We start from the raw sequence: 26,930 nt of genomic DNA, 5'->3' as shown, positions 1-26,930 counted from the left end.
AGGTTCAAGCTCCTGACTGCTAAATACGGTCAATCTGCCAACCCGCACTGGACTGGCACGGCAGATTATGGTCCTTTTCTTTCAACATGAATTGTTGAGGCTTCCATTCCTGCGGTGGATTGATAATGGCTGCTGCTTACCTTACCTTATGGCATTAAGGAAAAGTTGCTGTTATCGATAAAGGGATGGTTGAGTGGAAGAAGACAGTGGGTGGTAATCAATGGACACTGCTCTTCATGGACTTGTATTATTAGTGGAGTCCCCCAGGGTTCCATATTGGGCCCATTGTTGTTTTCTGTATTTACGAATTATATTGATGGAGGTATATCAGGCATAATGTCCAAGTTTGCAGACAATATGAAGGTTATCAGGGTTATTAATGACAGTACGCTACTGGAACAGGATCTAGAAAAGTTGAGCAGATGGACTGAGAGGTGGCAGTTGAACTTTAACATTGACAAATGCAAAGTACTGCATATGGGTAGCAGTAATCCCAGAGTAACATACCAACAGTGCGGTACTCCACTCAGGGTGGTGGAGAATGAAAAAGACTTGGTGGTAATTGTGCAGTCAGATATGAATTTTTCTGACAGTGCAGACAGGCTGACAGAGCAGATCACGGGGTCTTGTCAATGATATACAGAATTTTGCTTATTATCCTTGAAGGGATAATAAGGAGGTGAATTATCCCTTTGTATAAGGAGGCGCCTCCGTAGCCAGGTGGGAAGGAGCAGCAGTGCGTAGCACACGCTTCTTGATTAGACCAGGGTTCGAGCCTGTCACCACCAAATACGGAGGATGCGGAAAGGTCGGGGAATGGCCACCGCATATCCCGGAGTAATATGGCCTTAGTTGCTAATGCTCCTAAAAAAAACCAAATAACAAATAACAAATATAACCCTTTGTATAAGGCAATGGTCAGGCCACACCTTGAGTACTGCATACAGGTCCAGAGGCTTCATTTTAGGAGGGATGCTGAGTTGCTAGAATGAGTACAGAGAAGGGAAACAAGATTGGTGCCCTTTTTCTAGGAACCTGCAAGGTGCCTAGTCTTCAGGTTATTACAAAATCATTAAGCTCCCTGTTAGAGTGTAATATGTTTCTGTCCTCCACTTCTCTCAAGAATTCCTCATGTGTGAATATAGATGCAAAATGCTCATTCAGTTTGTCAGCTATATGAGCAGGATTATCAACAGTCAAACCATCGATATCAAGTGGACCAATCTGATTCATCCCCTTCCTTCTAGAGTTTATATAAGTAAAGAATCCTTTCTGTTTTTTTTTAGCAACCTTTGCCAAAGATTTCTCATTTGCCTTCGCTTGCCTAACCTCCTTTGTGACTTGATTACAGACTAGCTTAAGTCTACTGTAGGCGTCTGTGTTTCCTGATAATTTATATGCATCCCATGCATTTTTCTTTTTAGGTTTAAACCCTGAACAGTATTTCTTAATTGGTATGAGAAGCCTAGAGCTTCTGCAACTGATTCCTTGAATGCTTCCCATTTAGAATTTGCTGTTGAAGACATCTTCAGTTGGTCCCACTGTATAGAATTCAAAAACTGTCTGAGACAAATCTAGTCACCTTTATGAAAACAAAATCTCTTCTCTTTACCCCTGATGGTAACTATATGTTTAAGTAAATGCCACATCAGTAATCAGTATACTGTGAGCACTGCCACCTAGTGTTTCCTTTATCTGCAAATTTTTAATGCACAAATAATGACTGCTGATAACCAGATCAAGAGTTTTACTCTGTCTGGTTGCTTCTCGAATATGCTGTTGCATTAAAATGTTTCCCACACAGCCTCGAGAAATTTTCCTATGCTCAGTGCAATTTTCTCCCACGCTAATTTAATTGCAGTTCAGTGACTTGTTACGTAATTCTGAAATCGTTTTTAAAAAAATGATCAAGTTAAGGAATATGAATTGCTGCTTGTAATATTTGCATTATATGTATTTATCTGAAGTCTATTCATCACTCAGTACAGTGTTAGACATCACTCAGGACAGTTTTCCCGAACATTGTCATAATTAATGCAATACAGTAAAATTTTTGAAGAGTTAATGGCGAATAAGAATGAAAAAGCAACATCTGGCCACACTATATGAATACTACAAAGGTAAGAAAAAGATTGAATTTGAAAATTAAATTTGATGTTTTCAAGCGAATTGATTCTGGTCAATTCTGGACCTCCAGTAGACTGAACAAATTTTTAAACATGATTCTCCTCTCCACTCCTGTTTGTGTCGGTATATGTGGTTGGAGAGACCCTCACCCCAGTCAAGGGCACCCATAATTGTATCATTACCCTGGGAGAGGGGGTAAAAGTGTCCTCTCCCCATTATTATTTAGAGGGCTGTCATAAGTGAGAATTGAATGAATGTGGGCAAATGTGAATGTCTCATGTGCATAATGTTCCTTCTCAATACACGGTTCAATTGTAAAAAAATAAAATAAATAAATGTACAAATAGTATATGATAGGCTAAGATGTGTATCTATAGGGTAAATGAGGTGCCATGTGTGCAAACCTTGTGATGGCAAACGAATGCTGTGTGCAATGTTTAAAAAAAAAAAAAGCGTTGGCCTTTACATAGTTGCCTTTACACTGTTGCAAAGTTGAGGGTCCGATGTGCAAATGATGGGCAGATGCTAAATGTACTGTTTCATGTTTGTGCACCTGAATTGGTGCAAAAAAAAAAAAAAAAATAAATAAATAAATAAAATAACTTTCTGCATGTTGATATGTTAGGTGTATGATAGGTTGGCATGAGTGTGTTGCGACCTTTTGATGGACAGATGCATCCCCCCCATACTGACTAAAGCAGAGGCAACCTACCATGGAAGCCCTCTGGCCAGCGTACACAGATTTACTGATAGTTAGACAGTAACCACTCCATATAAGGCACAATTGCTCTATGATTTTCATTCCCCCATTCTCTCACCCAATCTTCCTCCAACCCAGTGGAAGGTGAGCTGCCTCTGCAGGGATGCCTCTATCCTCTATTCTTGTTTTCTGGTGGAAGCCTCCCTATCATCCACCACTTTTCTTCCCGCTTTCCCCTCAAATTGTCACCCCCCCAGGGGTCCAGCCTGGCAAGCCTGGGAATTGCTAGTGTTTGCCCTGCCAGAAACATACACGACCCTACTGCATGGCCGACCTCTATGTCATGAAGGATGAGCAACAATGAGATCTTGGCCTTCCAAAGCCCAATGACAAAGAGACCAGATGAACAACAGACCAACACACCACAACACTATGCTACACAGACCACACTATTACCTACACTTTTCTGGCCTTTACAGAGTCTGTATTGCCTCACAAAAGATCATCATGGAGTTGGGAACCCCCAGGCTGCAAGACCTGCAACATATAAACTATCCTTTCTTCCCTGTATTCACATTCTGTATATCTTAGACATGGTATCTGACTGATACATGTCTAAGATATCCCCACTTCAAATTCATCATATTTATTTATTATGCTCCTAGCATAAATGCAAGCATGCATGCACCTGTTTTGAAGTGAAACTTCTTTAGGCATTCTCCAGTGGGAGTGACTTGCTTTCGTGGATCGACAAAAAATGCAACGAAAGTGTGACAGAACAAACTAAGCCATAAGTAAATGCATTCGAGGCGCTCTGAACAGCCAACTATCATAATAGGTTGAATGCACTGTTCTCGTTCAATTACCGAAGTTAAGCAGTATTGGCTCAGTTAGTAATTGGGAGGGTGACCACCTGGGAATAATGTAGTTGACTTTTTGCCTTCCTTTCTTGTTAATTGGTAAGGTAATAAAGTGTAAATCTGCACTTTATCTTTACTTTTATGGCCTGTGGATAATATTCCTCCTATTTTCGCTTATTAGAATCGTCATTAATAGAATTAAAATTAAATTCGTAAACGTGATCACAGTGTCTGGCGCTTACTACATATTGTATAGCGAATTGTATTTTGCTATGGAGTGTCCATTGTAAAGTGATTAGATTGTACAGTGACCCAATCGTAAAGCAGGGGTCCACTGTAGCGAGCATTGTAAGACGTATAGAGCACGTATACGTGCAATGCATCCATGGTTTGACAAAAATCGCCAAGGTAATGCGATACAAAATGAATCATCCCCCCACTCACACCCATTGTACCACTCCGTACCAGTCACAAGTGACGCATAACACAATGAGTACCCCTACTGATATGCATCATGCTATTTCTTTCGTTGTTCTCCACCGTATTTAATAAAAAATTTTGACGGAAAAAACTTATAATTCAACAAGTCGAAGACTAATAGTGAGTGTTGTAAGCATCAGAATTAGTAAAGGCATATGATATAAGAAAGCAAGCTTTATGCAGCGAAAAAAAAAAAAAAAAACCCCTTCCATTTGTTCCAAATGCCTGCCCAGCTTAACCTTAAATTTATTTAGGCTATCAACTTCCACAACAAGAGATGGAAGTCTATTCCACCCATCAATTATCCGCTGGCTAAAGGCAAATTTCCGCACATCTATTCTACAACTGTCTTTCCTGAATTTGAATCTGTGCCCCCTCAGGTTCTTAATCTGAGCGAGAAGAAGAATCCCATCAGCATTCAGTTTGCTCAACCCATTCAAGGCTTTATACCCCTCAATCAAATCACTTCGCGGTGCCTACTCTCCAGGTGCTGCAATTTGCAGAACTTAAGCCTTTCTTGGTAAGAGCAACTTCGTTCCCCTCACCAATCTTGTTGCCCTTCTTTGTACTCGTTCTAGCAACTGTACACCTTTCCTAAAATGAGGCCTCCAGACCTGTACACAGTACTCTAGGTGTGGCCTGACCATTGCCTTGTATAATGGAATAATCACCTCCCTGTACTTGCTAGCAAAATTCCTATATATCATTGACAAGACTCCATGACCTGCCCTGGCAGCCCCTCTGCACTGCTCAGCAAACTTCATATTTGACTGCACAATTACTACCAGGTACTTTTCACTTTCCACTTCCCTGAGTGTAGGGCCACACAGTTTGTACGTTTCTCTTTGGTTATTGTTACCCATATGCAGTACTTTGCATTTGTCAATGTTAAACTTCCGTTGCCACTTTTCAGCCATTTGCCCAACTTATCTAGATCCAATTGGAGTAGCATACTGTCTTTAACAACCCTGCCAACCTTTGTATCATCTGCAAACTTGGACATTAAACCTGATATACCTTCATCAATATCATTTATAAATATACAAAACGACAATATGCCCAACACTGAACCCCGAGAACTCTACTAATAAGATTAGTCCATGAAGAGCAGTGTCCATTGATTACCACTCAACCATCCCTTTATCCATTGTAGCAGCTTACCCTTGATGTAATGCCTCTCCAATTTGCATAGCAGTCTTCCATGTGCAACAGTATCAAAAGCTTTCCTGAAATCTTTTATGATATCAAAATTATTTTTGGCATTCAGTTCCTTTGTGACCACATCATAGTAAGCAATCAAATTGGTCAGACAAGACCTCCCTTTGACAAACCCATGCTGTGTCTTAACTATTACTCCAGTCTTGTCTAGATGATCCTGCAATGCTTCTTTAACCAGTGATTCCATCATTTTCCCTGGAACACAAGTTAAACTAACAGGTCCATAGTTACTTGTGTCACCTTTTGAACCTCCTTTGTGAATCGGTGAAACATTTGCACACTTCCAGTTCCCCCCCTCCCCCAGTCAGAGGAAGCTCTCATAATTATGGCTAAGGTTTTGCTTACTTCCTTTGCTGCCACCTTTAATATAACTGGATAGAGCCCATCCACCTCATGTGCCTTTTTTGTGTTAAACTTCAACAATTTCTTCTCTACTTTGCTCTCAGTTATTACAAAATCATTTGGCTCCCTGTTAGAGTTTGATAAACATCTGGCACTCTCCTCATTGAATAACTCCTCATGTGTGAATGTTGATGAATAATACTCATTCAGCTTATCAGCTACCTGAGCATGATCATCAATAGTCAACCCATCTATGTTAAGTGGTCCAATTTGATTCATCCCTTTCCTTCTAGAGTTTACATATGTAATGAACTATTTGCATCCTTTGCCAAAGATTTCTCGTTCTCTGCCTTCGCCTGCCTAACCTCCTTTGTGACTTGATTACAGACTAGTTTATATCTGCCATAGGCTTCTCTGTCTCCTGATAATTTATATGCATCCCATACATTTTTCTTCTCTGCCACGAGCCCTCATTAGTTCATCTGACATCCATTTATGCCTAAATCTTGAACAGTATTTCTTAGTATGGTGCCTCCGTAGCCAGGTGGGCAGGAGCAGCAGTGCCGACCGGGCTAGCCGAGTGGGTAAAGTACCTGCCCGGCAACCCAAAAGGTCGCGGGTTCGATTCCCGCCTCGGGCTTGGATCAAAGTACTGCAAAAACCTTGGGAGGTGCAATATGGCCACAGAAGCCGATGCGCCAACAACTACCAAATCAAAATCAAAAGGAGCAGCAGTGTCGTAGCACATGCTTCTTGATTAGACCAGGGTTCAAGCCCGTGCCCACCAAATACGGAGAATGCGGAAAGGTCAGGGAATGACCACCGCATATCCCCGGACAATATGGCCTTAGTTGCTAATGCTCCTAAAAACAAAATAACAAACAACAACAAACTTGCTGAAACTATATTTGGTAATGGAACATCTCGTATCTCTGAGGCTCCCAGTCATGCAGATTCGTCACCTGCAGCGCTTTCCAGGCTGCTGTAAGTAGTGGTGCACCATAGCCTTATTCACTTTTGTGCCAATAGATTCAAAATCCTACCAACCAGGCTGCTGCATGTTCCAGTACAGTGCAAGAATCACTTTCACTTCTGCCTGCAGCTATTGTTAATCTATTAGTCTGTGTATCCCCTAAGCTAGCAATTTCCTGAACCAACTAACCCTGCATCGATAGCATCAACAAATATTCTTGCACCATTTCTGTTTAAGTATATCTCATCCCTGTAGAAGCAGTCTCTCCTGTTAACAAGCAGAGACTACACTGAGAAAAATTCTAACCCATGAGCTGTGTACAGTCTCTCCAGGGCCAGATCGATTGACAAGCTCTCGTCATTTATTCCCTTCTATTGTGTCTGGGCAGAATTGCAGACACTTAAATTTAACCCTATCTCATAGCATTTTCTCATCATTTGCCTGTAAGTAAGTCCACAGATCTCCTACTCTTTGTCATTAGTGTCAACATGTACAATGATATCTCTCAATGTTCTTAAAGGATATTTGCTCTTCACATTTGTCTTTGCTACTGTCTGACGTACTCTGGTTTTATTCCACTTATTCTTCTTGTATAATATATTTTCAATTAGCTGACAATAGATGCTAGTCACTGACAGTAACTATATGGGACCAGCACCTTCTGCCTTTGCAATTGTTGCTGTGTTGCCTGATGCACAAGTGTGGGCTCTGGCATTGAGTTGGGCATCCACTCTACTCTTCAGCTCTCATAAACATCCATCAGAAAAGTGAGTTTGTGTCTAATTTCTTCATGCTCTCCACCGAACACACATCCAGTGCTGTCCAAGAGCACTGGATGTGTGTTTGGTTCGGCAAAGCAGAAGGAGTGCTGTCCAAGCCACAGCACTCCTTCTGCTTTGAGCCTGTTGCTTTGCTGAATTAGTCTGTGGCATCATTTCAATTTGTGACGTGGCACATTATAACCATAGTTGTTTTTGCACCATAAAAATTCAAACCAACTAATCAACCATTTTAATTCAACATAATTGAGATAAAAGCTGCTCAATAAAAATAATTTATTTACAAAGCCATTTAAAAACTTCAAATGCTGTTTTTTTTTTTTTCAACCAGTATTTTTATTCAGAGGCATACTCATTTGGATTAGCTCCGAGGTTTCTGTATCCTGTATTGTTGTGATCATAAGGCATATTTCTGAATACTTTATCCTTCAGTATCTTCACATGACATCTGAAGGAATTAAGTCTGGCACTCTTGTTGGTCATAATAGTTTAGAGTTCATGCAGCATGTTTACCCAGATTTGGATCTTTATATCCAGTTATGTACAATTTTGCCAAAATATTTTTACCTTATGTTGTGAATTGGATCTTTTCACATAGGCTCAAGTATGTTCATTGTATTTTCTTCTGAGTTACAAACATTTATATAGCGATACTAATGATTTTATGGGAGGTATGCACAATACTTAGATGTTTATATAAGAGGGCATGTGAAGTTACTAATAAGCTAGATTGCAGCACATGTGATAGTGTATCTTGAAACTTAGCAAAAATAACTCCATCTTGTAGTAACATACATGCAAGATTGAGCCTGTGTGCTGAAAGAAATTCAGATTATTATTTTTATGACACTGGAGCTTGTTGCTCATATCCACATAGTTTATATTCGTGTGTGGGTGCAGGCATTTTCCATATTGTGTGGACTGAAGAAACCTAGAATAACTCGTAGGGGAACCTGTTCCCCTCTGCCTGAAATCAACTAACTAGAACCTTGATTGAAAAGAACTTTAGAAATTCCTACAGTCATTGACAGTAATTAAATCCAGACCTCACCAAAGGAGTGACAGGTAGCAATGTACTGTAGTAGTAGTAGTGGCATGTGATGCAAGAAAGCAAATGTATGAGCTTATGCAGCATCAGCCAACAAAAAAAAAAAAAAAAAAAAAATCACACTATTCCCTCCAAATGCCTGTCCTGTTACTCCTTAAATTTATTCAACCTATCAACTTCCACAACGACAGATGGAAGTTTGTTCCAGCAATTAACCACCCGCTGGCTAAAGGCAAATTTCCGCACATCTGTTCTACATCTGTCTTTTCTTAATTTGAATTTATGCCCCCTTAGGTTCGTAATCTGAACAAGTGGAAGGATCCCATCAGAATTCAGCGTGCTCAACCCATTCAATGCCTTATATACCTCAATCAGATTGCCGCACAGGTGCCTAGTCTCCAGCCACTGCAATTTGCAGAACTTAAGCCTCTCTTGGTAAGAGGATCCCTTCATTCCCGTCACCAATCTTGTTGCCCTTCTCTGTACACGCTCAAGTAAATCTACATCCTTCCTAAAATGAGGCCTCCAGACCTGTACGCAGTACTCAAGGCGTGGCCTGACCATTGCCTTATACAGAGGGATAATCACCTCCTTTTCCCTGCTAGCAAAATTCCTATATATCATTGATAAAACTCCATGATCTGCACTGGCAGCCTGTCTGCATTGCTCAGAAAACTTCATATCTGCCTGCACAATTACTCCAAGGTCTTTTTCATTTTCTACCACCTTAAGTGTAGTACCACACAGTTGGTACGTTTCTCTGGGGTTACTTCTACCCATATGCAGTACTTTGCATTTGTCAAGGTTTAAAGTTCAGTTGCCACTTGCCCATCTGCCCAAATTATCTAGATCCTGTTGCAGTAGCACACTGCCATTACTGTCATTAACAACCCTGCCAACCTTTGTATCATCTGCAAACTTTGACATTAATCCTGATATACCTTCATCAATATCATTGATAAATATACAAAACAACAGTGGACCTAACACCGAACCCTGTGGGACTCCGCTAATAACATTAGTCCAAGAAGAGCAGCACCCATTGATTACCACCCTCTGTCTTCTGGCACTTAACCATCCTTTTATCCATTGTAGCAACTTACCCGTAATACCATTCTGCTCCAGTTTGTACAATAGTCTTCCATGCGCAACAGTGTCAAAAGCTTTCCTGAAATCCAAATATATGATATCAAAATTATTTTTTGCATCCAGTTCCTTTGTAACCACATCATAATATCCTATCAAATTTGTCAGACAAGACTTTAACTTAACAAACCCATGCTGTGTCTGAATTATTGCTGCAGTCTTGTCTAGATGATGATGTGCCGACCAGGCTAGCCGAGTGGGTAAAGTACCTGCCCGGCAACCCAAAGGTCGCGGGTTCGATTCCCGCCTCGGGCTTGGATCAATGTACTGCAAAAACCTTGTGAAGTGCAATATGGCCACAGAAGCCGATGCGCCAACAACTACCAAATGAAAAAAAAAAAATTGTCTAGATGATCCTGCAATGCATCTTTAACCAGCGACTCCATTATTTTACCCGGAACAGAAGTTAAACTAACTAGTCTGTAATTACTCGTATCCCCCTTTGTGAATTGGGGATACATTTGCACATCTCCAGTCCGTGGGAAGCTCCCCTGAGTCCAAGGATGCTCTCATAATTATGGCTAAGGGTTTGCTTAGTTGCTTTGCCGCCTCCTTTAATATAACTGGATAAATCCCATCCACCCCAGGTGCTTTTCTTACGTTTAACTTCAACAATTTCTCTTCCACTTTGCTCAGTTATTACAAAATCAATAAGTATCTTGCTACAATTTGATAACCTTCTGCCATTTTCAAACCTTAATAATTCCTCACGTGTGAATGTAGATGCAAAATACTCATTCAGTTTGTTTGCTATCTGAGCAGGATCATCAACAGTTGAACCATCGATGTCAAGTGGACCAATTAGATGCTTGTGGCAACTAAGCTTCTACAGAGCCTGTATTCTGACCTAAAATATACTCTGTCTGTTTTGAACTGTTGCACTGTAATGTCAGCTTTAATAAAACAGTTATGGCAAAGTCAAACTCCTCAGGCTAGTGTCCTTACAGAGTATATGTATAAAAGGAAATTTATTATGGTACAGTCGATTCCGGTTAATTGGGACTCATCAGGAGAGATCACTTTGGCCCAATTAAGCGAAATTTTAATGAGCTGAAAAGCACATTTTAACGGAGGCAAAAAAGGTATGAATAAAATAAAGGGAATGTGGTATTTAAAGAAAGCACACTGTATTTAAGTTATATTGGTACAAACATTTATTTAAAAATAACTAAAGCTAAAAGCAAACAAAATGTGTACGTATGTACATGTGTAAAATGAAGATACAGTACAGAATAATGTCTGTGTCAGGCAGAGGTTACACATTACTTAAGGGTTCTTACTTTGAAAAATTATGAAGTGTACCCTGACGTGTCCTCTTTATGGACTGCAATTGAACAAAGTCGGCGCAGGTATCTAATGCTGATAAAGGACTGCCTTCATTGCCTTCCTGCATGAAATAACATCTCAATTTAGCGATACATTTCCTGGCATTCTGGTTAGTCACTCGCTTAGGTATATCATCGTCATCATTTTCTTGGTCTTTTGGTGTCTCTGAGTGTTTTGCCGCAATTTGTTCAATAATCGTTTCCTCATAATCTTCATTTTCATCGTGGCATTGAAGGTTATCGTCAATCGTTAAAAATTCTTCACAATTTTGGACCTGTTGCAGTTCCAAAGCCATTTCATTTTCTGTACAGCTTATCGTGTCTGAATCACAATTAGTCGTGAAACCACATTTAGCAAAACAATTCGGAATTGTTTTACTGGTTATTACTCGCCAATTATCGGCAATAAATTGTACAGCTTTTAACATTGAAACTTTTGCAATAACCTCTATTGATTTCGAAGATGATGTCAGCAGATTTTCCTCAATTGCTTCAAGGATGTGATTAACCAGCTTTCTGCGATAATAGGTCTTCAAATTTTTTATAATTCCCGCGTCCATAGGCTGTATCGGGATGTGGTGTTAGGGGGTAAAAATTCCAGTTCAATATTTTTTAAACCAGCTACATTAGAGTGTGCGGTGCAGTTGTCCAATACCAACAGAATTTTTCTGGACTTCCGTTGCAGTTCCGTGTCCCAGTTCATTAGCCATTGCGCAAAAATATATGTGGTCATCCACGCCTTCTTATTGGCATAATACGAAACTGGCAAACTGCCTATTGTAAGCCCCTTGAAACAACGAGGTTTGGCACTTTTACCAATAATCAAAAGTTTGAGTTTATTATTTCCTGACATGTTTGAGCAGCACAACACTGTTACACGATCCATTGCTTTCTTTGAACCAGACAATGTTATGTGTTGATAGCTGAGGGAACCATCCGGCGTAGCACGATAATATAGACCTGTTTCATCGACATTGTAAATGTAAATGTCATCCCCACTAAATTTTTTAAGCAACTCTGGCAGTTTTTCACATTTCCATTGCTCAGCACTCGTAGCATCAGCACTGTCCTTCTCGCCATGTGCTTTTTTGTAACTAATGTCATGTCTACACTTCCATTGAGTCAACCAACCATCCGTCGCTTTGAAATTTACGTGACCTAGCTTTTTGGCCAACTCTTCTGATTTTTTTTTTTAGCATAGGGCCGCTTACACGCACCTCTCGTTTAGATACAGTGGAAAACCATTGATTCAAAGCATCTTTGACGTCTGGATCTTTGCCTTCCCTCTTTCGCTTATGAGATGTTTTCTTTAAATCCACGCGCAATGTCCACTTCTCTCTAAGTTTTTCTTGTTGCTGTAGCAGTCGTGAAATTGTAGATTTTGGGACCTTTATTATCTCCGCTAGCTGACGATGACTGATGTTAGGAGGTTGACTTTTTATCTTGTCAAGAATAGCGTTTTTTTCTGAAAGTGACAAATCTTTACGTGGCATCTTGATAGCGGTCTTAAATGTACTGAAAAAAAGGGGAGGGGGGAAACCAAAATCAGTGCACTGTTTGGTACAGTTTTTAATCTATTCTAACCCACAAGATGTATACATATGTACCGAGTGTGATCGTAAACAACTGCAAGCAAACTTTCTTCAGAATCCGATTACCACAACACAGAACAAACATAAAACAACCACTGCACAGCACGACTTCGCAATAACTTATTCCGCTGCTGCCCAAATGATCTCTTTGTTATGAACCATCTAAATTAGTTTATTGTTCAATAAAAAAATTTTCTGTTTATACTCCGGCACGACAACCAAGTCAGTAGAGTTTACAATAAATCGCCAATTATCGTATTTAGTAGTCACGGGCTTGAACCCCGGTCCACTCAAAGAACGCGTGTGATGCACTCTCGCTCCTGACCACTGGGCTACGTCAGGCCTAATAAACTATATTTAGATGTTTGTGCGCGCCATCTAAATATAGTTTATTGTTCAATCAAGACCTTCATTGCCCCAATTAAGTGGCGAGTTGGCCCAAATAAGCGGAACAAATTCAGGCTAAATGTTTGTTTTGTTTCTGTTCTTCATAATTTGCCCCAAATAAGCGGCTGCCCCGATTAACCGGTGGCCCAATTAACCGGAATGCACTGTATTAAAAATGACACTTGGAAGAACATCAGAATTTAGAAGAAATCTGAAATTACTATGCATTCAGTATGACCATTCATAACATAAACTTTAAACAATAGTGGATTTCACCTGTCAGTCCCATACCATAACCAGCTGTAGCACTAGTCTCTATGCCTTTTGACCTTTTTCTTTGTAACTGTGTGAAAACCAGGACATATGCTACACCATCACTACATCTACAAGACCTTGAGGAATGGGCTTAGCAATACCATTAGGCTTCATTATATCGATGTAAAAGCCCAAGACTATATTGCGCAAACTGCATTCATTTCGAATTTTCCCCATCCCATCATATGTTGTTTATTTGTTTGTTTGTCATAAATGATTACTGAGCTCAGTATCATCTTATTGCCTCCAATAAATGTTATGCTTTGCATATGTCTGGCACTAGTTCGCTAGACACGGTGTTCTTTGCTGGCTTGATCTGGTCTATCGCAGTGCTTTACATATCTCATTGGAGCTTTTCATACTTCACCAATTCATAGTCTGTATAGACACTGAAGCATACAAACCTTCACTCTTGATTAGGAGACAACTAAAGTTGCGGTATGTATCTAAAATATGATCTTACCTCAGCACTCAAATTGGGCAATATTATTCATGCCACACTGGGAAACTTCATATCAAAACTAGTCTTTCTTCGATAGACCTTTAAAGAATATCACGTCAGCAAGCACTAGTAGGCAGCATTGCAACCCCCCTCCTAAGTTCCAGCATCCACCTTGGACTCGACTCCACCATATTGCACTCTATATTTCAGAAGTAGAGCAAAAATACACTGCCAAAAGTGTATTCTACCCAAAGTGTATTTTACATCTGCATGCCACCTTTAATGACCATTACTTCTACTTCATTACTATGTATACAGATGGATCTAAGAGAAAATCCCAAGTAGGAATAGGTACAGTCTTTGCTGATATAATTTTATCAAAATTAATTACCTACTGAACACAGCAGAAAACTGTTAGAATTAACAGCAATATATTTAGCTGTAGAACATAAGAAATGAATAATATGCACAGATTTCCAAAGATCATTTCATTCACTAAGAAACCCTTTAGTGCCTCCTCACCCTGACTTCTTGCAAATCATTGGTTCCATATTTATATTCACTGCAGAAAGGAAATATGTTTCTGTTGAGTACCAGGTCATATTAAAATTCGTAGCAAAGTGATAGTGCAGTCAAGTCAACCTCAACACCACATAATCATAGACAGAAAATACCACATGAAGAATGTGAGCAAATAATCTGTAACTACTTCAAACACTAGCTGTTTCAACACTCTTGTACCATAAGCATGGTACAAGAGTGTCGAAGAGTGTTTGATTGCCATGGGTTTTTTACTCAGTGTCATGTTTTCAGAATTCATCTGAATGTAACAATGCACATTTAGGATACAAAAACATATCCTCAATATTCATGTTTCCCAAGTTGATGGTAAACAAGGGACCATCTGATTTGAAAGTGTAGAGGCAATGGAGGGAAGGCATGAAAAGAAAAAAATGGAATGACCTTTATAGCCCACCAGTTAAAGATTAACATACTGTATACATGTGTTTTCAAAAGTTTTTAATGTGTTTGTGTTTTTGTAACTCTTTACAGAACCAAGTGATGGATTCAAAGGCTATTGTGTAGATAGTGAACAGCTGCATGAAGCAGGATATGATGCTTTTATTACAGGAGTTTGTTTTGTTGGCTTGGCTAATCGTCTAGGTGAGAATTTTAATTCTATGACATTTATTTATAATTTTATAAAAATGAGAGTAGACATTTTTCCAGTCAGAGAATTAGCCAATTTTCATATAGTTGAACCAGGAAAGGACTGTTGATTTGAGTAGTCTTATGCTATTAACAAGACTAGGTTAGCAACAATAATTGTCATTCTTGTTAGCTTAGCTCAGAGGTTCCCAAACTTTCTCGGTTCACGGCGCCCTTAGTGTCCCTGTAATTTTTTCACGCTGCCCCTAGGCCAAAAGAAATACCTAACACAGCGGTTTTTGACCTTTTAATGTATACCTATATAATAATTTTATTCTTTATTTAGAAGTACTAAATAAAGATAAATTATAGATCACCACAAAATTAAAAAGATATGGTACAATGGATACCGTACACTTTTTTATAATGAAATAAATATATAAATTTCAAAAAAATAAAAAAAAATAAATAAAAAAATACAAATAATAACTTTAAGTATTTGTGTGAATAGTAGTTTAAAGTTACATATTGGCATCACTCTACTCTCTGAGTGAGTGGAGTGATGTCAATACGTAATTTCTTTATCCAGTTTGCTTTTGGATCACCTTATAAAGGATTTTAATATGCTACCATTCAAAAATACAGCATGCTCATTTTGATTGCCATAGTGTGTACCTTAATTATCATAATAGTTGCAAACTGTCTGAAGTTGTGGAATGTTTATGCATTACATCTTGTGCTACAACTCTCCTGTAACTTGCTTGCTGGCTAAGAAGAAATTGTTACCCAGCAAGCAACCAGCCAGCAGCAGCACTCTTGCAGGTGGATAGATTTGCCCCTCTCCCACATTGTGTGGAAAAGGCTTAAATTTAATTCCCAGTGGGATGGGAAGAACTGTTGTTGGCTTCTTTTTTAACACTGGCCATGCTGATCTCAAATGATTGCTTTCCTTCCCCACAAAAGCAAATAATTTTTTTTTATTCCAAAAACTAGCAGCCCAATCATAGAATACACAGTTCGTAGACATTCAAAATCAGAGAGCTGAAGGACATGCAGGGACAACTAATTTCACAATGCTGCATTGTGAAAGCATAATTTAGACACTTTAAGTAATTAATAAGTATATGTTACAATTTTCAGAACATTATGGTTTCTTACTGCATTGGCTCAAGGTTAAAGTGAAGCCCCTGGGCAAAATCTACTTTCAGCACTCCATACCATTGCTATACTAATAAACTAAATGCTACAAGGCATAATATGTTACAGATTAGTAATACACTAAAAATAGCAGTGAAATCAGCATAATTTATCCATAATAAAAACTGCAAAAGTAGTATGAATGACATTGATTTTATTGTATCTCATATTGTGACTATTTCTTCACAACAATTTACTACGTATTGCACTACTTCGAATAAGTAACACTTCATCAATAGAGAAGACTATTGTTACTTATTCTCAGGGGGATACCACTACCCAGACGGCACCATTTCAAGACTAGTTGGCCTATCATCGGTGGGCTTGTAGGTACCCCAGTGTTGCAATCATGGCAACTGCAGTATGTTGCTGAAAGTTACACAAGATTTTCAAGCCCCCTGTATGCCCAACTTTGGGTTAATCATTGTGAAAGTAAAAAAAAATCACATTATATGCCCTGCATTACTTCTTTAAGTTATGAAAATGTAACATTTGATTATATTAAAATAATTATATTCAAATAGAGCACTGACTTACCTTTAAAATGCACTATTTAAATATGGAACTGAAATTACATAAAAATGGAAAATGCAAAATGCAAACAAAATGCAAAAGTAACTCCCTAATGACACCAACATGAGAAAATGTGGTTCCAGCATTATACAAGTCATTGAAGTTATTTTCAGTAATATGATGATAGCAACAGATAGCATTTTCAACACTTATATCAACATCATGGCATATGTATGCCATGATGTTGCATAAATGTTGCTTCATGTACTGTGGGAGGATTTTCCTTTGCCCACATTTTCGGTTGGGTGTATTCACATCATTGTAAATAAAAATGTGGTGCATCCATTCATAAGATATTCCATCATAGAGTTCAATGTGTGCAGGGATCTGCAGAGCGGATGTCATCCATACACTTTCATCATTAGTGAAGAGCTGTTGTGCATGAAGCATTTTGTACAGCGGCTTCTCACTTTCATCAGGAAATTCCCTTAGTACTGATGGTGTAGTTCTATTGTTCTAGTGAAACAGTTTACAAGTATTGCTTTATCTTTCAAAGATGAAGTGCCACTCCTCAGCACACTGACTGCATTCACAAATTCCTTCTTTCATGTGCTTTTCCTTTGCATACAGTTTGAGGTTCACATATAAGTTGTGTATCAGTGCATTCTTGCTTTCTGCCCACTTTGTTAAATTCCTTTGCATACAAGATGCTGCTTAACTGTATGAACTCAGCTATAGTTCATACAGTGCAATGGTGTCACCACTCCCCCTGGTGATGTTATTTGAAAACTTTTTTTCTGGTGTGCTGTTCAGAGAGCTTAGCATCATGGTGGACAATGTTACCCAGTCACCAAGACAACCCTTTCCATCCTGGCATGCTTACTTTCTGCCATGCAACTTCTCCATTAATGATGGATGGTGGAGAAGACTAGCACTTCACTATGTCTACTTACAACTCTATGCTTCCCATTGATCTGCTTACTCTGATTTCTAGCCTTTCTTCACTAATGGCTCAAAATCAGTTATCTATGGGATCCATTGCAGTTTTCCCAGATAACATGGTATCTGAGGAGATTCCCCACAAGTGCAGTATATACACTGCAGAGTGGCATGCTACAGAGATTGCTTTGGACCAGATTAAAACTAATAATTTCAACAGTTTGTGGTTTACACAGATTCTCTGGGTGCATTACGGGCTTTGTCAAAGACGGAAACTACATTTGATATTTGATATGAAAGCTACAGTTGATAACTGCTTCCGCTGGATCCCAAACAAGCCATAATGGGATCAGGGGTAGAGATCTGGCAGATGCTGCAACCAAATCAGCACAATCCAAAAGCAATCAAACCTGCTGGTCCCCTATACAGACTATAGGCAAGTGGTAAGAAATGCACTACACTCCCAATGGCAACAATCATGGCATGTACAGGTCACAAACAAGTTGTATCAGATTAAGTTGTATCTGCAGGAACCAGAAAGAGGAAGTTCTTGCATGCCTCCACATAAGACATTATCATCTTATGCATTCATTCCTGCTGAGGGCTGATAACTCCCCTCTGTGTGAGAATTGTAACAATCTTTTAACCATCTGATATATTTTAACCACGAATATCCATGTCATAGACATGGATATTCGTAGTTAAAATATGTCAGATGTTTAAAATACATGTTTTATATTTTACTGCTTTTAGCCATCTGAATGAGCTTTTATCTAGAAATGAACACGTCAGCCATTTTTAATTATTTAAAAGCTATAAATCTTTTTTTACATCTTATTTAAAAGTGTACCTTTTATACCTTACAGACATACTTTTATCATTATACCTTTTTGACATAGTGATCTAATTTGTTAGGTTACTGAAATCTTTTAATGGTTATCTTTTCCATTACCTGGTTTTGGCACTTATAGCCTTAATTGCTGGTGTGTCAATAAAACCCAAACCAATTCAACAAATCGAGAAATTTTTTGCTACTGAATGAGCTGACAACCCACAAGCTTCCACTGATATCCAGAAAGTAACGTGACGCTTGATAAAACATTCTGATTTTGCTTGCCTACTCTTTTCTGTATAATTTTCATTATACTTATCAGAATAATTTGGCCTGTAAAAGACTCTCACTTTTGTTTTCTCAGTATATATGTCAAACCAGGCTGTATCAATATTACACTTGCAACTTGTGTGTAGTAGTTGTACTGTTTGAATATTTTTTCTTAAAAGCATGTCTCCAACCCCCTTCCCCATCACCTCTTCTCGTGTCTTTCCTCTCTGTTTGCATTATAATCACCATATTCATTAACCTCAGGGTCTCACATCTGGTGAGTATGGGCTTGGCAAACTCAGGGTCCTCAGCTGGATATCATCATCATCTTTTTTGGTGATTCCTTTCTTCTTATGACTCTCTCTCTCAGGGTAACTCGGGAATTTTTTTTTTTTGGCTGGTGCAGCACAAGCCTCAGGCTTCCTTGCACCACATGGTTAATAATAATATTCTGCATCCGTAGTTTCCTAACAGCACTATGTGTTTTTAGTTTTGTTTATTAAGGAAGCAGTATTTAGTTACTTTTCAGTGCTACTACTTCAAGAAGGACTTGTGCAAATGCCAGATGCGACCATTTAGTTTTAAGCATGGACAAAAGATAAGTACTGTTTAAATTTCTGCATGCTCTTCGCTATAATTGCTTTACCAGCGTGTTCGGCCATTGTCCCAACAGTTCTCCACACGCATGTCCCAGAACAGGCTGTGTGACCTGGACAGGACGTCCATAGTCTGCTAAAGCATCCCATTTATCCTCACCCCCGCACATCGTAGGATAATAGCAAGTGAAACTTGAGCTAGCCTTTTGTCTGACATACACGCTATGAAAATAAACAAATGAGGTTGACAGATTTCCTTGTCTAATCCCTTACTGGTGATCACTACACCAAATTGTCACCTTTACTGTAACTTGTGTCTAGTTACATAGTTTCTTTTCTCAGGACAGCATATCCTACTTTAATATTGAATTTGTGTTGGATAGCATGGGATAGGGAATCAATCAATATTCGATGGAAAGAATACTGGTGTCAGAAAACCTACAGATATGTCTAAGGGAGGAAACGACAGCTCCCCTTTATTGCTTCCCAAAATGCTACAATCGTCTCCTGAGAAAGATATTGCTGGTGGTTTATCTACTGATCAAAAAGCTGGGACAACCACAAATTCTGAAGATAACAAAACAATTGAAGAATTAGATATTACTCAGGACGCATCTTCGGTCTATGAGGTGATTTCAAAAATGTGTAAAGATATGAGGAGCTTTGTTTTGGGAGAGACCAACTTAACTAAAAAGGCAGGAGATGCTATTATGGACAAATGGTCCAAACTTGAGAAAGTAACAACAGCCCTCCTGATAGAAAATGAAAAATTGAAGGCCACTAATCATGAAATAAATATGCGAGCTAATCTTTTAGACAAAATAATACAAACCTTTTCCACAATGACTCCAAATAAAACAGATTATGTAAAAGAGCCAGAAGTTCAGGCCCCTGCTGATAGGAAAGTGCAACATGAGGACCTCCTGTTACAGGGAGCCCCTTCTGTTAGATCTTATGCTGATGTAGCCCAAAATAGACCCACGCTGAAGGAACAAATAGCTAAACCTAGTGGGAATGTAATGGTACTTAGAGCCTTAGAGAACATCAATGTTAAAACCAGCGCTGATGTAAAAACCTTGGTAACCAATACTCTGAAGACAGAATTTCAAACAGTCAAAATAAAATCAATCAAATTAGCACGCAACAAAAGTGTAATTTTGGAAACGGCCTCTAAGTCGGACTTAATTAGTATCTAACATCTGATTCCTTGTCTTCTGCAGGAATCTCTACGGGAGTTCCTAAAAAAAAAGTAACCCTTCCATAATTATCTACGACGTGCCCAAGGATCTACGTAAGGAGGGCATAATAGAAGAACTGTATAATAAAAATCTAGCTGACTACAACTTTACAATGGAGGAGATTAAGAAAGAAACTTCATTCAGATTCACAACTAAGTCAAGGTCCTTGTCATTGGTACACTGGGTAATCAGTTTTCCCCCAAAAATTTATAGGTGTATTTTGTCAATAGACAGAATATTTCTTGCTTGTAGCTCACATGGGCCATTTACAATAGTTACTAAGTGCTTTTTGTGCTTGGGATATGGGCACACAATACAATGATGTACCCATAACTCCTCATCCTGTGACATTGTGCCTGTAGTAGTTGGCCCCGGGTGCCAAGCGTTTCCGTGGCCAAGCGATTCTTGCATGTGTATGAAGCGTTTTTCCTCCAAGTGACAGAGTTTTCCTTGTTTTTCTCTTAGAATTAAAATTTTCTGTTAAGTAGCTCTACTTACTTAAAAACACTAAGAAGAGAGCCCAGAAGAAGGCAAGTACCTTTTTCTTTAATTTAGCTAGCCGTACTAACTTACTAACTCTACGCTTGGCCACCAAGCGGCACTGCTCCTGCCTCCCCGTGGCGGGGCCGGTAACCTGGGTGGTAAAGGCAAACCCCCAGGGCAAAAAGGAGCAAGCATGGATAAAAATCATTATCCAAACTTAGAGCCTTTGAGCTCAAGAGCGGAAGATTCCAACCCTGACCATGACTCAAGTCAACCTAAAAGACTGCGAAGAGAAGCAGAATGTCATGACGATTGCCCAAACTTCCTGGTGATTCATTCCCTGGCCGCCCAACCTGTGGGTAAGTTGTCACCATTCTTAATTCAGAAAATCTTGGAGTCAATTGCAGGATCACCAAAAATGGTTAAAAGACTGCAATCCGGAGACCTTCTGATAGAAACAGCCACCTCTAAACATTCTGAGCGGCTGTTAAAAACAACAACATTTGGTGGGTTGACAGTAGAAATTACTCCCCACAAAACTCTAAATTCATCAAAAGGTGTCATCAGCAAGTGGGACCTAATTACAGTCTCCGAAGAAGAACTACTCCAAGAACTCAGCAGTCAGAAAGTAGTAAATGTAAAACGGATCATGACAAAGATGGAAATCTTACTCCAACAAGATCCATCATTCTGACATTTAGCACTCCAGACTTACCATCCTGTATTAAAGCTGGTTATTTAAACTGCCGGATTCGACCATACATCCCAAATCCTGTTCGTTGCTTTAAATGTCAGAAATACGGCCATTCCCAGCAGGCTTGTCGCGGGGAAGCCACATGTCCCATCTGTGGCTCTAAAGATCACACCCAAGCGGATTGTTCAGTCAAAACTCCTGTTTGTCCAAACTGCAAAGGAAGCCATCCAGCCTTTTCCAAAACTTGTGAGCTATGGATAACAGGAAAGAAAATACAAAAATACAAAATTGAAAATAAAGTCACGTTTCCTGAGGCACGTAGACAAGTTATGTCGACCATGCCTAGTGGTCGTTCTTATGCAGCTCGAACTAGAAACTTTGTTTTTTCTGCAGCTCAAACGGATGTATCAGTTCCGCCTAACACCTCTCTAGCGAATTGGCTTAAAGTTACACTTTCAACCTCTAAAAAAGATAATTCTCATAATCCTCCAAAAAAAACTAGCGAAGCCACAAATACTCCAATCAGTATCCCTACTCATACCCCATTGGTCTCGATTGAAAAAGAACAATTAAAATCTCACTCAGTCTCAAAAAAAATGGAAGCGCCTACCAATAATATGGATGTAGATGAGCTGCTACGTAATGAGGAGCCCATTCTAGAACTCCATGCAGATGACACCATGGATATTGGACGCCCCACATTCCCAAAAAAAGACCGGAAAAAATGTCCCACGAACAAAAAACAGTCAGACAAATCATCCTCAGCTAAATCTAAATAATGTATAACATCATACAATGGAACTGCAGAGGACTAAGTAGTCATTCTGATGACTTAAGGGATTTACTAGCTCAATTCAATCCCATAGGTGTATGCCTACAGGAAACTTTCTTGTCACCCCAAATTTCACCAAAATTCTCAAATTATGTGATATATAGACGAGACAGGAGTTCAAACTCTGCTGCTCGTGGCGGAGTAGCTATTCTTGTTAACTCTGGCATTCCATCCAGGCCGATCCAATTGAGAACCACTCTAGAAGTTGTCGCAGCTCGTATTGCAGTTGGTATTTCAGTTACCATTGTTTCCATCTACATTTCACCCTCTCTACCACTTCCTCATTCAGAACTTGACAGCCTGATTTCACAACTCCCAACTCCAATTTGTCTCTTTGGTGACTTTAATGGACATCATCCATTGTGGGGGTCTGCTACAATGGATAGAAGAGGCAAATTGGTGGAGGAATTCATGAACAATAATGGTCTTAATTTATTAAATTCTGGATCTCCTACTTACATACACCTAGCAACAGGATCTGTTTCTGCAATAGACTTATCAATTTGTTCACCCTCTGTCTTTCCAATCATGACATGGTCAGTATTAACTGATCCCTTTAACAGTGATCACTTTCCAATTATTTGCTCACTACAAACAAGAGTAACTCCGAATCCTGTTCAACGATCCAACTGGCAGTTTAAAAAGGCAAATTGGGAAGGATATTCTGCCCAAATACTGTTAGACAGATGTTATGTTCAAAGACAACATATTGATGAAGTAAATACTTATATAACCAATCAGATTCTCACTGCAGCTAATGCTTCCATTCCAAAATCCACGCCTTATCACAAACACAGAAATAACTGGTGGAATACAGATTGTTTAATTGCCAAACAGGAAAAAAACCGTGCTTGGAATAATTTCCGCAAGTATCCCACCACTAGTAACCTAATTTCTTATAAAAGACTCAAAGCAAAAGCTAGACAAGTTAGGCGGAAAGCGAAACGGGATTCTTGGATTGCTTTTGCCTCAACCATTACCAAAGACACGGATACACGGGTCATCTGGAAAAGAATACAGGCATTAAATGGCAAATTTTCTCGGCTGCCCTCTCCGATACTTCATTGGAGAGGGAAAGACATTTCTACTCCTGAAGAAGTTGGAAATGCATTAGCAGAATCATTTGCAAAAATCTCAGCTTCTGCCACCTATGCGTCCGCCTTTCAGAACATCAAAGCAGGTGCAGAACGGTATAAAATCAACTTCTTCACGCGCCGCTCACTGTCGTACAACCAACCATTTACATTAATAGAACTGCAAGAATCATTAAACAGATCTTCCAATAGCGCTGCAGGACCAGATGGAGTTCACTACGTTATGCTAAAGCATTTACTTGATGAAGACTTGAGAACTCTATTAATTTTTTATAATCGGATCTTCACTGAAAATGCCTATCCTTCTTCATGGCGCCATTCGTTCGTTATTGCCTTACCAAAACCAGGAAAAGATCCTTCCTGTGTTGAAAATTACAGGCCAATATCTCTTACGAGCTGCATGGGAAAAATTTTCGAAAGGATGGTTCATACTAGACTCGCCTACATCCTGGAGTCAGAATCTTCTTCCAGAACAACAATATGGCTTTCGGAAAAACAGATCAACACTGGACGTGCTTATCAAAGCCGAATCTCATATCCGCAATGCCTTTGTCATGAAACAACATCTAGTCATGGTCAATTTAGATCTTGAAAAGGCATTTGATACAACATGGCGCCATGGTATTATTAGGGACCTTTACCATCTGGGGCTTCGGGGCCATTTGCCGGAAATAATTCAAAATTTCCTGCAATTGCGCTCTTTTCAAGTCCGGTACAAAAACATCCTCTCTACATCTCACATTCAGGAAGAGGGAGTCCCACAGGGATCAATACTCAGTCCAACACTGTTTTCAATCAGAGTTAGCAGCATGACACGAGATATCCCAAAAACTGTACAAACGTATATGTATGCAGATGACCTTACCATTTCCTGTCAATCTCAAAGTATGAATACCATTGAACGGCAGCTACAACTTGCCATAACCAAAATAGAAACCTGGACTTCACTGAACGGTTACAGACTGTCAGAAAAGAAATGCACTGTCACTTTTGCAAGAAGCGAACTCTCCATCCCGAACCTGAACTGCAAATAAACAATACTCCAATCCCGCTTGTTAATACCGTTAAATTTCTTGGACTACTATTAGACAGCAAACTAAATTTACAAGCTCACATCACTTATTTGAGAACTACTTGTTTAAGGCATTTGAATATACTTCGTTCTGTCTCATCTATGTCATGGGGAGCTGATCGGTGTACTTTGCTGCATCTCTATAGAAGTTTAATCCGTTCACGACTAGATTATGGTTGTCCAGTGTATGACTCTGCCAGGAGCACTACTTTAAAACAGCTAAATATGATCCACCACAGTGCTCTGAGAACTGCGCTGGGAGCTTTCAGGACTTCTCCGATCCAAAGTCTATATATTGAAGCGCATGATCCCCCATTACACCTGCGTAGAAAAACACTACTGCTTCACTACGCTGCTAAGATCCAGAGTCTACCATCGCACCCAAGTTGGTTGTATCTCTATAATACTCGTTGGGATGCCTTCTACGAGAGCAAACCAAATGAAAATAGACCCGCCTCTCTCAGGATCAAAGAACTTGTTCAGACTTGGAATATCAATTTAAATGACATTTTCCAAGACACAACTACACCTGTTGCTCCTTGGACATATGTGTCTGTCTTTCAAGATACATACTTTCTCCAGTGGGGGAAAAATATACCTTCCTGCAATATCAGACAGTTACATTCAGCTCATGCTACGGACAACCATGCCTGTAAAATTTATACGGATGGTTCAAAAACTGAGAGTATGGTAGGTGCTGCGGCAGTTTTTCCTTTATTTACAAGTTCAGCCACACTACCGCTTGCTTGCAGCGTCTTCACAGCTGAATTATATGCCATTAAGTTAGCGCTTAGTAAGATAATTGAGCTTTCCATCTCATCTGCCATAATTTACACAGATTCTCTTAGTGCTGTCTCTGCCATAAGGAAGAATTCCTCCATTTCTCACCCTACATTGAAACAGATTCATTCCCAGCTATTCGCTTGCAGTGTGTCCAATCAGTCAATCAGTTTTTGCTGGATCCCTGGCCATTCAGGCATTCCGGGAAATGAAAGTGCTGACTTTGCCGCTAAACATCCCCAACCCGCTCTCTCACAACATCCTCAGGTTCCTTTCTCTGATTTTAAGTCAGTCATACGCAAAGCCTGCTATGATAAATGGTCACAGACCTGGAAAAGTGACCATAACAATAAACTTTATCAGATAAAAGAAGATCCAAAGCTGTGGCTGTCTGGCTTCCGAAGAAATAGACGAGAGGAAGTGGTACTGGCAAGACTCAGAATTGGACACACTCACTATACTCATCTCTTCCTATTATTGGGGGAAAGTCCACCGCAGTGCTCATCCTGTCAGACGCAACTTACAGTCCGTCATTTCCTGGTTGATTGTCCCTTACATTCAACCATCCGGTCAAACACTTTTCAGTCACTCTCTACATTGAATATATCACCTGATTTATCTCGCATCTTAGGAAATGAAGCAAATATTGAAGAACTTTTATTATATCTAAAACATATTGGTTTGTACAGAAGCATATAATTTAATCTCTCTAACAATACGCTTTTGTGATTTAACGATGAAGAGACACAATTTGGCCGTAGTAGCCCTTGTGTCGTTAAACCGAACAACAACAACAACCTGTAGTAGTTATATGCATGCAGAATGCCCTCATAAGGACGAGCCTGCCTGCTGCATAAATTGCAAGAGGTGTAAAAGAGACTTTCAGCACTCCATCCGTAATCCTAATTGCCACGAATATAAAAAAGCTCTAGAGATTGCACAATTAAGGACCACTGATGAATGAGGCAAATTGTGACTCCAAATGCCCAGAACTTTTGTGTACCATGGATCTCATAAGACAACGGACCAACTATGGATACATTGTCTTTTACCAGTTCTTCATCTGCAGATGAATCAGTCTCTGAACTTAGCCTGCTTCAACTGAATGCTCAGCGGTCCCGATTGGTGGCTGATGAAGTCCGAAAGGTAACCAACGAAATTAAATATGATATTATAGCCTTACAAGAACCATACCATTTTCACGGTAAAATGACTGGATACCATATCTTTTTTAGGGTTATTCAGCCGGAACATGCTGAACCACGTACAGCCTTCGTCATAGTCAATCCTAAATTGGATGTAAAGATAATTAGTTTTACTGATCAACACGCTGTCTGCATAAGTGTGTCTACTCCTCATGGCTCTTACTTTTTAGTTTCGCTATACTGCCCACCTACTTTCCTACCTCAATCAAGTTATTTCTTTGGTAGGTACCGCCAAACTCATAATTTCAGATGTTAATGCCAAATCCAGTCAGTGGCACTCCATACTGATAACAAGGGTTCAC

At 39.5% G+C, this 26,930-nt stretch overlaps 1 protein-coding gene across 1 annotated transcript in view; it reads left to right on the top strand.

Annotated features, from left to right (window-relative positions):
- Nucleotides 1-26,930, top strand: part of LOC150083034 (poly(A)-specific ribonuclease PARN-like) — a 504,128-nt gene that overhangs the window by 304,553 nt on the left and 172,645 nt on the right. Inside the window, exon 12 of the mRNA XM_090376989.1 lies at nt 14,788-14,898. Within this exon, the coding sequence (XP_090233115.1) occupies nt 14,788-14,898 (111 nt within the window). The remainder of the gene's footprint in view (nt 1-14,787; nt 14,899-26,930) is intronic.

The sequence above is a fragment of the Mastigoproctus giganteus genome, chromosome 7 (assembly GCF_048544385.1).
Source record: "Mastigoproctus giganteus isolate SK-2022 chromosome 7, ASM4854438v1, whole genome shotgun sequence".
Lineage (NCBI taxonomy): Eukaryota > Metazoa > Arthropoda > Arachnida > Uropygi > Thelyphonidae > Mastigoproctus > Mastigoproctus giganteus.
The sequence above is the reverse complement of the archived record's forward strand: the minus strand, read 5'-3'. Positions and strand labels throughout refer to the sequence as shown.